The following is a 16,932-nucleotide window of genomic DNA, read 5'->3' on the forward strand; positions in this document are numbered from 1 at the left end:
ATATGCAACACTTTGAAATCATATTCCTTAATGCAACTAACATTTTTATTATATTCAAGTCATGTTTTAGTTCAAAGTCCTTGCTGAGCTACACAACTAAGTGTAATGTACGTGTGCGATAAATAATTTCAACCATTAAAAATTTAATCTCGGCTGATTCAAAACATGTTTATTTCCTAAATCATTAAAATCTATTACTCTACATCAGTGCTTCCCAAACTTGTTCCGCCGCTTGTGCAGGGAAAATCTCTGGCGGGCTGGCCGGTTTGTTTACCTGCTGCGTCCGCAGGTTCGGCCAAGGGATGTATTGGCCGCCACTTCCAGCAGCTCCCATTGGCCTGGAGCAGCAAACCGCAGTCAGTGGGAGCCGCGATCGGCCGAACCTGCGGATGCGGCAGGTAAACAAACCGGCCCGGCCCGCCAGGGGCTTTCCCTGCATAAGTAGCGGAACAAGTTTGGGAACCACTGCTCTACATTCTGGCCTGACTAACTAAAAAAGGGTGGTTTTAATAAAAGAAGTACTGTCTGGAACATATGTTATCAGTCAAAGAAATGCTGTCTGGAACATTTGATTTTAATTATAAAACCACAATGTTTGTGATACAATTGTGCAAAGAAGCATTAAAAAAATCCTGATTTCACATTGTTTGCCCTCTTGTAACTTAAAACTGAAGTGATTTTTTTTAAATTTTCTGAAGAAAAATAAATTGCTCATTCCTTGGCTGAGAGCTTGTACCATATGCCAAGCAAGCCCATAGCAACTTTTACCTGTGAGTTATATAAACTCCTAAAAACACAAGTTTTAAAACAAAAAAACCAGTGACAACTGTAACAGTCCTAATGGACACTATTCCAACATTACATCACCGTAATCCTTTCTGGTGAGAGATGTGGAACAGTCCCACCTCTTTCTTCCATAACTTGGCTTTTTTCCCAGCCTCTTCTGATTCTTCTCAGTTTCCTGCTTATACATGGAAAGAGTAAAATGATCTTACCTACAATTACAATAAAAGGCAAAACAAGGGCAAGAACAAAGTTTGGTGGTGTATAAAACCTGTAGTATTCTTCTTCAAAGGCTCTCTTCCACCCATAAATTAACACATGGAAAGTACTTATGAGCAGAGCGACATATCCCAGTGTAGACTTTGGAAAAAAACAGAGAAAAGAAACAGAAGTTAAAACCTGATCCCTTATTATCAGCCACGCCTACTATACCACTTTAAAATTTCAGCCAGGTTCAATTTTATTTAAAAAAAATCACAATGTACTCGTTATTGTAATGTGCTGAAAATTAAAGGCTAAATTCTACCCTGATTTACATCCCATCCCTCTTGGCTTCCACAGGCCTGCATGCTTGCTCTACTTTGAAAAGCTAAGAGATCCTCAAACATGTAAAGAAAACAAACTAGTCACAATCTAAAATCTGGCAGTCAGTTGAGTTTCAGGGGTGTAAATAATGAAGTCAATGGAGTTATGTAAGAGTAAAACTGGTGTTGTGATATCAGATTCAGGTACCCAGTGTGTCGCATGAGAGAACAAAGGGCTAGTTTGGAGTATGGAGCAGTGTGGCTATGCAGGAGGAGCCCTGGAATGGAACTCCTTGATCCCCATTGCTCCTACAGGGAGAAAGGAGTAAACTGAGACACCCCTAAAGGATGCTGCTTGCTTCCCCATCACAATGGCCGAGCTCCACTGGTTGGACAGTAGAATCAAGACTTGGACCACTCCTGACCTGTCTTTGTCCCTTCCATGTAAACTAGTTAATGGGGATATCTGGAGCTTAGGGCCTACAATCAACAGTACAATTATGAAGACTCCAAATTAAAAGCATTAGCCTGCATTCTAGAAATCCCAAACCACCTTAAAAATGACTGCAGCAATGCTTTTAACTGTGGTGTTTATCGTATGAAGGGAAACACTTCACCACCAAAGCTGATGTAACGTCTCACTCAGTTGCAAAAGATTTAGTGGAAGAATCATCAAAACTGGCTACCAAGATTTTGTTCTCTAACTACAGTAAAAATAAAGAGGTAGAAACCTAACGTCTCTCCTGTCATTAACGAAAAGTATAGCCTGAAGGGCGAAAAGGGAAAAGATTCAGTGACACAAAAAAGGGAAATATTTTTGTCAGCCTTTTGAGGAAGGTAACAGACTTTAACAGAAGGTAACAAAGCTGCTATTTTCTTTGCATTACTTTTTTCGGTGTACACAATGGTTTCCAAAGTTGTGTTGGCATTTTTTTAGATGTACTACCTCATTTAGTTAAAAAGAGCAAGAACAAAAATCCCCAAGAAATTGAACATTATAGGCCAGATCCTATCTGGTATAATTTGGCATATGCAGGATCTTGCCTGATATTCTGGAAAGAAATTCAGATGACAAATAAAAGCTTGGGCCTGACTCACCACTGCATTGTTCCAGTTCTATGCTGGTGTGACTCTCTTGAAATCAATGCTGTTACACTAAGATGACCAGACAGCAAGCGTCAAAAATTGGGACGGGGGTGGGGGATAATAGGAGCCTATATAAGAAAAAGACACAAAAATCGGGACTGTCCGTATAAAATCGGGACATCTGGTCATGCTATGTTACCCAGTGTAAACATGGAACAACGTAGTGAATCTGACCACTCATTTCTTCAGCAGGCTTAGCTATGGGTAATACTATATAACAATTATTGGAAAAAGCCAGTGATAATGAAATCCTTTACAGATGTTTTTCATCCTTTCAGAAGAGAAAGCTTAGTTTTATTTAAGTGCCATTGGAGGACTAAGATTTGACAGAACATTATGTTACTTTTGCACCTAAAAGAGAAAAGCCTGACAACAATTAAACTCCAGTCACACAAGGAATGGAGTATGGGGTTTTCTTCTGAGTTTACTACCCTCTTCATCTCCTCTCTTCCACACTAGTAAACCTGCCCAACTAGAAAAGGGCTGCTCTTCATATAGTCTAGGCTTGTGCACTGTTCTGATTGTTACTTAGGTGTGATATAGCACAATAACAAACACATGACTTACTCCTGAAAAGTGTGACTAGTTGACTCAGTTTAGGGCTTGTCTACATGGCAACTGGCAAGGCCCAGTGTAAATCTACAGAACTAAGATCCCATGTGGAAACTGCTACAGTGCAGTGAAAGTATGCCAAGCGGCACTCCAGGACTTTCAGTGCACTGCAGCAGTGTCCACACAAGATGTTACTGTGAAGCAAACTGATGTGCTATAGATTAACACTGTGGCTTGTCATACAGTAAATTGCCATTTACACAAGCGCTTAGAAACCAAGTGTGTTACGCAAGGTGAGCTAGAAACAGTATTTGCACGGGTGTGCGGCTCTCAGAAGGGAGAGTGTTAGAAGGGGGAGGTCAGAAACTGAGCAGCTGCAATGATGCTGAGTGTCACAACCAGGATGTGGGTGATCTGACCTAGTGGTCAGAGCAGGAGTCAGTCCAAGTCGAATGCCAGGAGGTCAGAGTCCAAGATAGGTCAGAGGGCAAACAGAGTCAGGTGTCAAGAGGCAGGCAAGGTCATGTTATCAGGAGACTGGGGTCAGGTACCAGATTACAGATAGCCATCAGAGAGACAGGGAAAGGACAAATCAGGGTCAGAAGCCAGTGTCTCGGGTCTCTCATTAGCAGGATCAGAAGCAGACAGGTGGTCTGTGTTGTTGCTCAGACAGCTCCTCATCATGGCTTCCTGGTTTATATACTTGTATTGGCCAGTCAGTGGGCTGTGGGGTGCCACTCAGGCCCTGAAGGGTGGTACTTCCTCTCAACTCCAGCTTTGCAGGGTCTTCTTCAGGATGCCCGACCTAAACCTCTCGTGGCGATGCAGAGGCATCAGCCAGAATCCCCCTGAGCCCCAGGCTCTAGCTTGGTAGGTTCTTATACTGAACCCTCATCTGTAGGATGGAAGTGAAAATTTCAGCAGCCATTGCTTTGGACAATCTATGCTTCTGCTAGATACAGGAGTAAAACTCGTGTCATGCTACTCCATTACCAACTTCCCTGGCTAGAAAAGCTATACTGAGCTGACCAGCCCTTATTACACTCTGCATCTCCTGCTGATTTCAGACAGGATTATAATCATTAAGTGCAAACCTTCTTTATAATATTGTATTTCACTAGGTAGAGAAATAGCTCTAAAAGGGCATTTGCTGTATTTTATCTGGCTCTGCCTAAGCACTCTATATGAGATTTGAGCTTAATCACTGTTAATGTGTGGTGGAATGCTAGCTTCATTTTCCTTGGTAAAATAATCCTTGTAAGGTCAGTGTTTATGAAACAAGGCTTGAGGCAGAAGATGTTTCCTAAGAATTAATGACTAGCTAGGGAACATTTAATGCCCCGAGAAGCAGTTAAAGACCATTACATTTAGTTGGTCATTAATCCCAAGAAAACACCTTGTGTTTCAATTATTACTGCCATTGCATGCCAAAGGTGATAATTAAAAAGACAATTTGTCCAAATTCTCTTTAATGTGTGATGCAGTTTCACATGAGGGCAAGTCGAGAGGAGGAATGTCCTGTACCGCAGTCTTGAATCATCTCTCAGCATTTCATTATAGTTTATAAGCTGTGATAACTAGAAACAAGTTGATTTTTATTACAGTGGGAATAGTTGTGGTATACTAGTGCATGCCAAAGACCACAAAACAACTGGGCAATGATTTGCTGGCATGCACATTTCTATCCCCACAACCTGAGGCCAAAGTTTGGAAACTTTGGTAAGGAAAAGCTACAATTGCATGGCTTGCTGCTGGAGTTCCTGATCATACACTGGATGTATGGCTCAAATCACCTGTGACTAATTGTTATTTTATTTTAAACTGAAGATTTAGTTCATACCATCATCTATAGCATAGTCCCAGGCAGAGAACTCCTGAAGGAGAAAGTCCGCTTGGTAGTGAGGTTATGGAAATGTAAATGGCCATAATTTTGCTTCTCTTCATTACCTAAGAAGTGGGTGGCACTTGTCAGGGAATGGGGAAAGCCAGGTCAGTTGGGGGAAGGGCTGAGTCAACACATTCCTTCAGCAACCGCTGTTGGAGGTTTCATATAGGTTTCTCACTTGACAGAATCCCAAAGAGAGAAGGAGGAATCCCTCCACAGACAGAACACCTCTGACAATTGCAGCTAATGCAATATTCCCTGTCACTCCCCTTAAAATGGCTATAATTTACAAAGCCCTTCTAGGGCCCTAATTATTAAAGAAGTGATGATGTGTGTTACATGTGTGTTACATGAGAGGAGATATAATTGCTCTCTATAAATACATCAGAGGGATACATACAAGGGAGGGAGAGGAGTTATTTAAGTGCCAGTATGGACACAAGACCAAATGAATGTAAAGTGGCCATCAAGAAGTTTAAGCTCAAAATTAGGCGAAGATTTCTAACCATCAGAGGAGTGAAGTTCTGGAACAGCCTTACAAGGTGAACAGAGGGGTAAAAAACCTAATTGGCTTCAAGACTGCGCTGGATAAATTTCAGCAGTGGGTGAGGTTCTGCGGCTGCAATATGCATGAGGTCAGATTAGATGATCACAGTGGTCCCTTCTGACCTTAAAGTCTATGAGTCTACATAGGCAAGAATCAGTCAACAGTGACAGGATTATGAACTAGGCAATATAATTACAATGGGACAAACCAGTCCTTAGTCAGACAGGACTCTACATTAATACACCCCAAAGTATAGCAAAATACACACTTTTTGGACACGCTTTATCAGAATGTCTCCCAGCAACAGATGTAAGTCTATTAGTATTTCATATCCATAACCACAGCTTAAAGGTGACAATAATTTCATTTCATGTTGACACCTTTCTGTGATTAACGGGGGCTTGTGCTTTTTGTATGTCTCAATGCCTCTTGCTGGTTATGTCTATTTGCTTGTCTATCAGCTTTCAGTACCAGTTAAGATGTGTTACACACAGGAAGTATATGAAGTGCTTTACCACAGCTTATTCCTAAGTGTCTCCCCTTCCATATGATCTACACATATGTTGGGCTGCCATGCCTGCATTTTCCCAGCTGCTGCATGGCAGTTCCTAGTTCAGGGCAGACAATTCTGGGTTAGTCCAGTGACATGACAGTCTGTCTCTTGTCAGACAGTGGTGTTACTATTAAAATGGTGACTTCTGCAAGGCAGGAATGCCTGCTGATGGGGATGAAAGACCTCCTTTATGCCACATGGATAGCAAATGCAGCCTCTTACTTCCACAGTCTCATGCGTATAATGCATTTAGGAGCTAGCTATGCTTTGCCCTTCAAAGGCCCTACACTCTGTGTTTATGGAGGGCAGCAAATAAAAATAAAGTATATGGAAAGTCCCAGAAGCAGTGGAAGAAGGACAGCAGTGGAAGAAGGCATGTTCCCACCGTGCTGCTGGCAGCTCATGCCAAGGCCCCTAGGCCTCAGTGAATTCTGACAAATGCATAGCTGGAAACACCAGTCTGAGTGTTAGTATTATTAAAGTAGATATTAGAGTTATAAGAACGTGTTTAGACTTTATGAAATGCTTGCAGGAAGCTGCATGTATTAATCTCACTTAACATCTATACCCCATGTTATAAGGTTATATTAAGTTTTTGCATTGTAAACCTCTGTAACTGTGTAACTCATCAAACAGGAAAGAAGCATTAAATAATGTAAAATGCCAGCTTCCTACAGAAGGTGTTAGGTTCTGCATACAAGAAGGCCTACTGAAACCAAATGAGCCATTGTGAAACATCAAAGGACATAGACTTTGTTGATTGCTCCCCTCACACTCTTGAAGAGGAGACATGCAAGAGGACTTATCCCATCAGCTTGAACTCTGGGGGAAGTGAATATACATCCCGGACAAAAAGAAACTGTATCTCTATGCTGCTTGAACTCTGAGGGGTGAAGAATTCTAAGCATAAGCAAGAGTTTCCTATTGCTTGGCCTGGGTTAGCCCTAAAAGACATACAGAGCTTCCACATTACAGCAACTTCTATTACTTTTTAAAACCTTAGACTGTAACTCATATGTGTGTATGTTTACCTGATTTAACCTTTTTTTGTGTGTGTGTTTTTTTGAAAAAAAGGGGGTGGGAGGGGTGAGAAAACCTGTATTTGTGCTGGAAATGGCCCACCTTGATTTTCATACACACTGTGAGGAGAGTGGTCACTTTGGATAAGCTATTACCAGCAGGAGAGTGAGTTTGTGTGTGTGGTTTTTGGAGGGGAGTGGGCGGGAGAGAAAACCTGGATCTGTGCTGGAAATGGCCCACCTTGATTATCATACACATTTTAAAGAGAGTGATCACTTTGGATGGGCTATTACCAGCAGGAGAGTGAGTTTGTGTGTGTGTGTGGGGGGGGGGGCGGAGGGTGAGAAAACCTGGATTTGTGCTGGAAATGGCCCAACTTGATGATCACTTTAGATAAGCTATTACCAGCAGGAGAGTGGGGTGGGAAGAGGTATTGTTTCATGGTCTCTGTGTATATAATGTCTTCTGCAGTTTCCACGGTATGCATCCGATGGGGAGATCTAGGGTACAAGTGACTGGTCCTTTGGGAATGGGAGTAACCTGAATATTGTTAAAGCGGCAAAGAGTCCTGTGGCACCTTATAGACTAACAGACATATTGGAACATAAGCTTTCATGGGTGAATACCCACTTCGTTGGATGCAACGAAGGATGCATCCGACAAAGTGGGTATTCACCCACAAAAGCATATGTTCCAATATGTCTGTTAGTCTATAAGGTGCCACAGGACTCTTTGCTGCTTTTACAGATCCAGACTAACATGGCTACCCCTCTGATACTGAATATTGTTGTGATTTTTGGTATAAGGGACTATCTATCTCAAAGTCAAGCTTGCGTAGGCGGTAAGATAGACCGGAGTACCCAGGGAGGACTGTCTGTGACTCCATGTTAAGGCTATTGTAGTGCTTGAGGAGTTCACATTTGACACTTGGTTGGTGAAATCTCAGTATAGACCACACTGCCAGTTTGGGGTTTGTGCCCTACTTCTTCAGAGTCTGACCTGAAGTTGGTTCTCATGCTCATCAGCCACTTCAGACAGCTTAACACCCACCTCCAGAGATTGTGGATGCATTTCTGCTTCCGGTGTTCATGTGTGAAGGGAGGGGGAAAGTGTGTCAGGGCAGGAGGAAGGGACAGAAGGCTCCCCTTGAAAAATGCAAAAATACAGCCTTCCAAAGTCATGGGAGTTAATCTAGCTGGAATCAACATTAATCTCCCCACTCTGGATGGGGAGCAAGTCACAGAAAATGGCAGCATTGCACCCTAGGGACCCACACTGCCAGGGAGACTGAAGTGTGAGGAGCACCATGTAGGTTGCTGTCCTTCCACATCGTTTCCTGAAAACTGCAGGGATGTGAAGAGTTTGAAGCTGCATTTCCTGCCATTTCTGCAGCCCCCACCACCTATCTCCTGAATGGATCATTCAGTGGAAACACTATGAGGTAAACTTTATGGAATTTCTCTTCTTCTTCCACCAATTTTACAATAGAAGAACAAAATAATGCCCCAAGAATCCTGAAGTGGACTTATTCTAAATATAGCCAAACCCTGCTATTACTGTGTATGTTACTTATCTCTTGATGTATTGCTGGAACCTCCTGGAAAACACTGAAAATCTTCTATGTGCTCTTTTTTACAAAAAGTTAGGGACATTTGCATGAAACGAAGATCTGTATAGTTTACAAGTTCATGTACTTCTGATGGCTCACTTGAGGAATAAGCACCAGAAGCAGAAAGACTTTTGTTTATTAACAAAAATATTGTCTCTCAGTGAGTTCAGATCAAATCTGTTCTGTTTACAAGTAAACTGATGTTTTGTTCTAACTGCTAGCCCTGCAAATTCACTCTGGGATCTGAAAGTCAAGCTCTGCTCTTTTTACCCAGGGCATCATCCCCTGGAATAAAGCTTCTAATGACCATATTAGATCTTCAGCTATAAAGTTACGTGCACCCCATTCAGTGACACCTGTTCAGTTGAATGCCTGCAGTGGGTCTGCACATGTGTAACTGATACATTCTGTCAACGAAAAAGGAATAGTGCCAGCCTACTCAGTCTTAGCTGTATTGGCTCTGCAAGGCCAACAGGAGTAAAATGCAGTAAATACTAATGTCACTAATGGAGATAGATCTCACTGAATACACACAGGGAGAAAGAGCTGCTTTGGATTTTTTTGAAAAATCACTTTTGTCAAAAAATATCAATTTGTCAAAATTGAAATGGCTCGTGAAACAGGACTGAGTTCGTCAAATCTCTCGACTCAAAAAATGTCATGAGAAAGAGTTTCAAAATTGTCAAAATGTTTTGTTCTGACACTTTCCAAACAAACATTTCTGGTTTTCAGATTGGAAATGATTTTTGAACTATCAAAATTATTATTCAGATGATCAACACTAAACATTCTGCATAACCTGAGATTCAGTTTTTTGGTTCACAAATATTTTTGAGATTTTGACTTCTCATCTCAATTTGAGACAGGAGAAAATTTTTAACTCCTGAAAACAGTAGTAGTACAGGAAAACCATTTTCTGCCCAACTCTAAGAGGGACTCTCTCTATTGAGTGAGAAGTTGTATAATTTTTACAGTTACTATTGAGAGGAAAAAAACCCTTATTTTTCATCTTATAGCAAAATAATAGGTTCAAAATAAAAAAGAACATGCAATCTTATTAACACAAACAACCAAAGAACACACACACCTGAATAAAACTGAATTCCCTCCAGTTTAAGGCACTGTTTACTGAAGGGATGGAAGTAACTGCCAACAAAGAAAGCAAGCCGAGACTCATTATTCCAAAGGAGATATACATTTCAATTCGCCACACTTCTTCCTCATTCCAAGAATTTTCCACATTTGCATGAACCTGAGGACACAGCGGAAAAGATGTCTTTTATTTTCCAGAATATTAAACACTATTTACAAAAGCTCTTTTGATGAGCAAGAGCCTCCAGTCTGAGTTTTGTAAGAAAACAGATTACAAACATAAAATGTAGTCAAATATTTTAGAGATTTCTTCATGTCTTGGAGAAAAAGCTATTGCTCCATCACTGCGGGTTCTGGGTGCATATTAGGTTGAAAGATATGTTGAAACAGTGGCAAGAAGGAGAAGTAATTCTTAAAGCATTAGCTACTGCTTATTTATAGAAATTATCTGATGAAATCAGATGAAATTCTCCACATTGCGACACGAAATACCTACATTTTTCAGGCAGCAATGATTTATGTTCCACTGTAAAATGGGTGGGCTTGCAATTCTCTTTATTTTGTTGAACTTTGTCAAGGTTCCTCCCCCATTCTGAACTCTAGGGTACAGATGTGGGGACCTGCATGAAAAACCTCCTAAGCTTATCTTTACCAGCTTAGGTCAAAACTTCCCCAAGGTACAAAATATTCCACCCATCGTCCTTGGATTGGCCGCTACCACCACCAAACTAATACTGGTAACTGGGGAAGAGCTGTTTGGACGCGTCTTTCCCCCCAAAATACTTCCCAAAACCTTGCACTCCACTTCCTGGACAAGGTTTGGTAAAAAGCCTCACCAATTTGCCTAGGTGACTACAGACCCAAACCCTTGGATCTGAGAACAATGAAAAAGCATTCAGTTTTCTTACAAGAAGACTTTTAATAAAAAAATAGAAGTAAATAGAAATAAAGAAATCCCCCCTGTAAAATCAGGATGGTAGATATCTCACAGGGTAATTAGATTCAAAAACATAGAGAACCCCTCTAGGCAAAACCTTAAGTTACAAAAAAGATACACAGACAGAAATAGTTATTCTATTCAGCACAATTCTTTTCTCAGCCATTTAAAGAAATCATAATCTAGCACATACCTAGCTAGATTACTTACTAAAAGTTCTAAGACTCCATTCCTGGTCTATCCCCGGCAGAAACCAGCATATAGACAGACACACGGACCCTTTGTTTCTCTCCCTCCTCCCAGCTTTTGAAAGTATCTTGTCTCCTCATTGGTCATTTTGGTCAGGTGCCAGCGAGGTTACCTTTAGCTTCTTAACCCTTTACAGGTGAGAGGAGCTTTCCCCTGGCCAGGAGGGATTTCAAAGGGGTTTACCCTTCCCTTTATATTTATGACACGCCCCCCAAATCTCAGCTAGGGTGAAACACTGGCTGGGATTTCTTCCTGGAGCTCTAGGAAAACAGAGTTAATAAGACACATGCATCTCTAAATATACTACAAAGTACATAAAGACTAACAATATTTTCCACATCTCAAGGACGATTTTAACCAGTTGATTCTGGGAAACTTTCATGGGAGAGTGCATCAGCCACTTTGTTAGAAGCTCCTGAGATGTGTTGGATGTCAAAATCAAAATCTTGGAGAGCTAAACTCCACCGAAGAAGTTTTTTGTTAGTTTCCTTGACGGTGTGAAGCCACTTCAGTGCAGCATGGTCGGTTTGCAGGTGGAAACGCCGTCCCCAAACATATGGGCGTAGCTTTTCCAGAGCGTAGACAATGGCGTAACATTCTTTTTCAGTGACTGACCAGTTCCTTTCCCTCTCAGACAGTTTTTTGCTGATAAACACTACAGGGTGGAATTCTTGATCAGGTCCTTTCTGCATTAAAACTGCTCCCACACCATGCTCGGACGCATCTGTGGTTACTAGGAACGGTTTGTCAAAGTCTGGGGCCCTTAGTACAGGGTCAGACATGAGTGTCGCTTTAAGCTTGTTAAAGGCCTTCTGACACTTTTCGGTCCACTGAACAGCATTTGGCTGTTTCTTTTTGGTTAGGTCTGTCAGTGGGGCAGCGATTTGGCTGTAGTGAGGTACAAATCGTCTATAATAACCGGCCAAGCCTAAGAAGGATTGAACCTGTTTCTTTGACTTTGGGACAGGCCACTTTTGGATAGCATCCACTTTGGCCTGTAGGGGGCTGATAGTTCCTTGACCCACCTGGTGTCCAAGGTAAGTCACTCTGTTTAGGCCTATTTGACACTTCTTAGCCTTAACAGTTAGTCCTGCCTCCCTTATGCGCTCAAGGACTTTGTGTAGATGTTCCAGGTGGTCTGCCCAGGAATCCGAAAATATGGCCACATTGTCAAGGTAGGCGACTGCATATTCTCCTAATCCCGCTAGGAGACCATCTACAAGTCTTTGGAAAGTGGCGGGTGCATTTCGCAGCCCGAAAGGGAGTACATTAAATTCATACAGCCCGAGATGTGTGGTGAAGGCTGACCTTTCCTTGGCAGATTCATCTAGCGGTACCTGCCAGTACCCCTTGGTTAAGTCCAAGGTAGAGATGAACTGGGCCTGTCCCAGTTTCTCTAATAGTTCATCTGTGCGTGGCATTGGATAGTTGTCTGGGCGAGTTACAGCATTTAGCTTACGGTAGTCCACGCAAAAACGTATTTCCCCATCTGGTTTGGGAACTAGAACCACTGGAGATGCCCATGCACTTTCAGAGGGGCGGATTACACCCATCTGTAACATATCCTGGATCTCCCGTTCTATAGCAGTTTTAGCTTGAGGAGACACCCGGTAAGGTTGGACCCTAATTGGGTGAGCATTACCTGTGTCAATGGAGTGGTATGCCTGTTCAGTCAGTCCTGGGGTGGCTGAGAACATTGGCGCGTAGCTAGTGCACAGCTCCTGGATCTGCTGTCGCTGCATACGCCCAAGGGTCATGGAGAGGTTCACCTCTTCCACACCACCACCACATTTCCCTTCGTAGTAGACACCTTCGGGCCACTCAGCGTCGTCTCCTCCGTGGGCTGTAAACTGACAAACCTTTAATTCTCTGGAATAAAAGGGCTTTAGAGAATTAATATGGTACACCTTAGGCTTTCGGTTGGAGGTGGGGAATGCTATGAGATAATTAACAGCTCCCAGGCGCTCCTGGACCGTGAATGGCCCTTCCCACGATGCTTCCATTTTATGGGCCTGGAGCGCCTTTAAGACCATGACCTGGTCTCCTACTTTGAAGGAACGCTCTCTGGCATGTTTATCATACCAGGCTTTTTGCTCTTTTTGAGCATCCTGTAAGTTTTCTCTAGCAAGGGCTACAGAGGTTCGGAGGGTGTTTTCTAGGTTGGTTACAAAGTCCAGAATGTTAGTTCCTGGAGAAGGTGTAAATCCCTCCCATTGCTGCTTCACCAACTGCAATGGCCCCTTAACCTCACAGCCATATACAAGTTCAAATGGGGAAAACCCTAAACTGGGATGTGGTACAGCTCTGTAAGCAAAGAGCAACTGCTGCAACACTAGGTCCCAATCATTGGAGTGCTCATTTACGAATTTACGTATCATGGCCCCCAAAGTTCCATTAAACTTCTCCACCATGCCATTTGTTTGATGGTGGTAAGGAGTGGCAACCAAGTGATTTACCCCATGAGCTTCCCAAAGGTTTTCCATAGTTCCTGCCAGGAAATTAGTCCCTGCATCTGTGAGGATGTTGGAGGGCCAACCTACCCTGGCAAAAATGTCTGCTAGTGCCTGGCACACACTTTTAGCCCTGGTGTTGCTTAGAGCTACTGCTTCCGGCCATCAGGTGGCAAAATCCATGAAAGTCAGTATGTACTGCTTTCCTCTGGCTGTCTTTTTCGGAAAAGGACCCAGAATATCCACAGCTACTCGCTGAAATGGAACTTCAATGATGGGGAGTGGCTGGAGAGGGGCTTTGACCTGGTCTTGGGGTTTTCCCACTCTTTGGCACACCTCACCAGACTGGACATAGGTAGAAACATCCTTGCCCATTCCCTCCCAGTGGAATGACCCCCGCAAACGGTCTTTGGTCCTGTTCACCCCAGCATGGCCACTAGGGTGATCGTGGGCTAAGCTCAAGAGCTTGGCCTGGTATTTAGTTGGAACTACCAACTGTCTCTGAGGATGCCAGTCTTCCTGGTGTCCACCAGAAAGAGTTTCCTTGTATAAAAGTCCTCTTTCTACAACAAACCTGGATCGATTAGAAGAGCTGAGAGGCGGTGGGTTGCTCCGTGCCGCCGTCCAAGCTCTCTGGAGGCTTTCATCTGCTTCCTGTTTGGTCTGGAACTGTTCCCTTGATGCTGGAGACACCAGTCCCTCATTGGATTGTGGACCTAGGCTTGGTCCCTCTGGAAGCGATATAGGGGATGGAGCTGTTTCTGTTGACTGTGAACCGCTCTCCGCTGGTGCACTATGTTGGGATTCAGGCTCCGGCTGAGCCTCTTGTGTAGGGTTATCGGCTGTTGCCAGTTCAGGTTCAGTGGGGCCCTCTGGTGTTGAGGTTGCAAGTACTGGATTCAGTGCTGACACGGGGTCTGGTGTTGGTTGTTCGGCTGGTTCCGGTTCTGGGACTGGTTCCGTCTGGGTCTCTGGGACTGGATCCACTACTGCTGTTGCAGACATTGGCCTGGGGTCCGGGTCCATCACCTCTGACCGGGTCCTGATAGAAGTTTCCGGAACAGAGCTAGGCCTCACGGCTTGTTTAGCCTGGCTGCGGGTGACCGTTCCCACCCTCTTGGCCTGCTTCACATGATTGGCCAAGTCTTCCCCCAACAGCATGGGGATGGGATAATCATCATAGACTGCAAAAGTCCACATTCCTGACCAGCCCTTGTACTGGACAGGCAACTTGGCTGTAGGCAAATCGAAAGAGTTGGGCTTGAAGGGTTGAATCGTCACTTGGATCTCTGGGTTGATTAAATTGGGGTCCACTAAGGAAGCATGGATAGCTGACACTTGTGCTCCAGTGTCCCTCCACGCGGTGACCTTCTTCCCGCCCACACTCACAGTTTCCCTCCGCTCCAAGGGTATTTGGGAGGTATCTGGGCCTGTGGACCTCTGGTGTGATTCCGGTGCAATGAACTGTAATCTGTTGGGGTTCTTGGGGCAGTTGGCCTTTATATGCCCCAGCTCGTTACATTTAAAACATCGTCCAGCTGACGGGTCACTGGGGCGAGGAGGGTTGCTGGAGAACGGGGTGGTGGGATGATAAGGGGTCTTGAGGGTTCTTTGGGAGGTAGGTGGGGCTTTGGGCAGCCCCCGGTAATAGGGTGGGGTCTGGGGTTGTCCCTTCTGGTCTCCACTCCAACTGCAACCAGTTTTCTTCTTCTCTGCCACCTCCACCCATCTGGCTCCAATCTCTCCTGCCTCGATTACAGTTTTGGGCTTCCCGTCTAGGATGTATCTTTCTATTTCCTCAAGAACACCCTCTAAGAATTGTTCCATTTGCATTAGGAAGGGCAAATTTACTGGAGATTCAACACTTGCTCCTGATATCCAGGCATCCCAATGTTTCACAATGTGGTAGGCATGTCGGGTAAATGACACGTCTGGTTTCCACCTTAGGGCTCTGAACCTCCGACGAGACTGCTCGGGTGTTATCCCCATTCTGACTCTCGCCTTGGATTTAAACAGTTCATACTTGTTCATGTGTTCTTTAGGCATTTCAGCTGCCACCTCAGCTAAGGGTCCACTGAGCTGCGGCCTCAGTTCTACCATGTATTTGTCAGTAGAGATGTTGTACCCAAGGCAGGCCCTTTCGAAGTTTTCTAAGAAGGCCTCAGTATCATCACGTGCCTTGTAGGTGGGGAACTTTCTGGGATGGGAAGTGGTACCTGGAGAAGGATTGCTAGGGTTGGTTGGTATATTCTGCTGGGCCTTTATCCTCTCCACCTCCTCCACATGCTTCCTCTCTTTTTCCTTCTCCTCCTCCACATGCTTCCTTGCCTCCATTTCCCTCTTGTGGGCAGCCTCCTGTACCTCCTTCTCCAGCCGCATGAGTTCTATCTGTCTTTCATGTTCCCTTTGTCTTTCCTCAGCCTGAAATTTGGCTAATTCCAGCTGTAGTCGAGCCGCGGACTTTGTCATTCTAACCTCTCTGTTTTTAACTAACTTTACACCCGAGGTTTAGAAATAAACAAACAAAACTTGGCTGTAAAACTTTGCTGTGCTGGAATAGAATACCTATTCTCTGATAGTGATTGTCAGCCTACAGAAAAAGACAATTCCCTTGTCTCTGCTCTGGGCCAAAATTAAAGCAAAAAACCTCCAACTACTTGGAAACCTGCTTACCCAGCCCAAAGAAAAAGCAAATGGGTAGAACACACACCCCCTATTTACTTTTAGGAAGAAAAGAAAAAAAAAACTCTGGGTTGGAAGACTGTGAATTTCCCTGCAGGAGTTAAGTACCCTGCCTCCAGGCAAAGAAAACCTGCAATTCACAAAGATAATCCCCTTTTGTCTCTGCTTGGCCACAAAGCAGAGAAAAACAAGCTGCTTTCAGTTTCAGCTGCTTTCTGGACTTCCTTTCCAAAGGAAAAAAAATTTCCTTTTTAAAATCTGTATTTCTAGTTCAAAAAATCTCAACTGGATCTCAAAATGATTTCAGGTTAATCCCACCGCTGCCACCATGTCAAGGTTCGTCCCCCACTCTGAACTCTAGGGTACAGATGTGGGGACCTGCATGAAAATCCTCCTAAGCTTATCTTTACCAGCTTAGGTCAAAACTTCCCCAAGGTACAAAATATTCCACCCGTTGTCCTTGGATTGGCTGCTACCACCACCAAACTAATACTGGTTACTGGGGAAGAGCTGTTTGGAAACGTCTTTCCCCCCAAAATACTTCCCAAAACCTTGCACCCCACTTCCTGGACAAGGTTTGGTAAAAAGCCTCACCAATTTGCCTAGGTGACTACAGACCCAAACCCTTGGATCTGAGAACAATGAAAAAGCATTCAGTTTTCTTACAAGAAGACTGTTAATAAAAAAATAGAAGTAAATAGAAATAAAGAAATCCCCCCTGTAAAATCAGGATGGTAGATATCTCACAGGGTAATTAGATTCTAAAACATAGAGAACCCCTCTAGGCAAAACCTTAAGTTACAAAAAAGATACACAGACAGAAATAGTTATTCTATTCAGCACAATTCTTTTCTCAGCCATTTAAAGAAATCATAATCTAGCACATACCTAGCTAGATTACTT

The 16,932-nt window shown here is 43.6% G+C and overlaps 1 protein-coding gene across 5 annotated transcripts in view; it reads right to left on the bottom strand.

Moving 5' to 3' along the window:
* Positions 1-282: 282 nt before the first annotated feature.
* The window catches only part of STEAP2 (STEAP2 metalloreductase), a 31,178-nt gene continuing 14,528 nt past the window's right edge, over positions 283-16,932 (bottom strand). For 3 of the 5 annotated variants that reach the window (XM_073334028.1, XM_073334029.1, XM_078851788.1), the window contains 2 exons: positions 9,707-9,871; positions 283-1,143 (listed from right to left, as the gene is read on the bottom strand). In XM_073334028.1, coding sequence (XP_073190129.1) covers positions 859-1,143; positions 9,707-9,871 — 450 coding nt within the window. In that variant the 3' untranslated portion in view covers positions 283-858. Of the gene's footprint in view, positions 1,144-9,706; positions 9,872-12,539; positions 12,741-13,921; positions 16,552-16,932 lie in introns of those variants that run through there. The other 2 variants (XM_073334034.1, XR_012157561.2) reach the window with 2 other exon arrangements.

Source organism: Lepidochelys kempii, chromosome 2 (assembly GCF_965140285.1).
Source record: "Lepidochelys kempii isolate rLepKem1 chromosome 2, rLepKem1.hap1, whole genome shotgun sequence".
Taxonomy (NCBI): Eukaryota; Metazoa; Chordata; order Testudines; family Cheloniidae; genus Lepidochelys; species Lepidochelys kempii.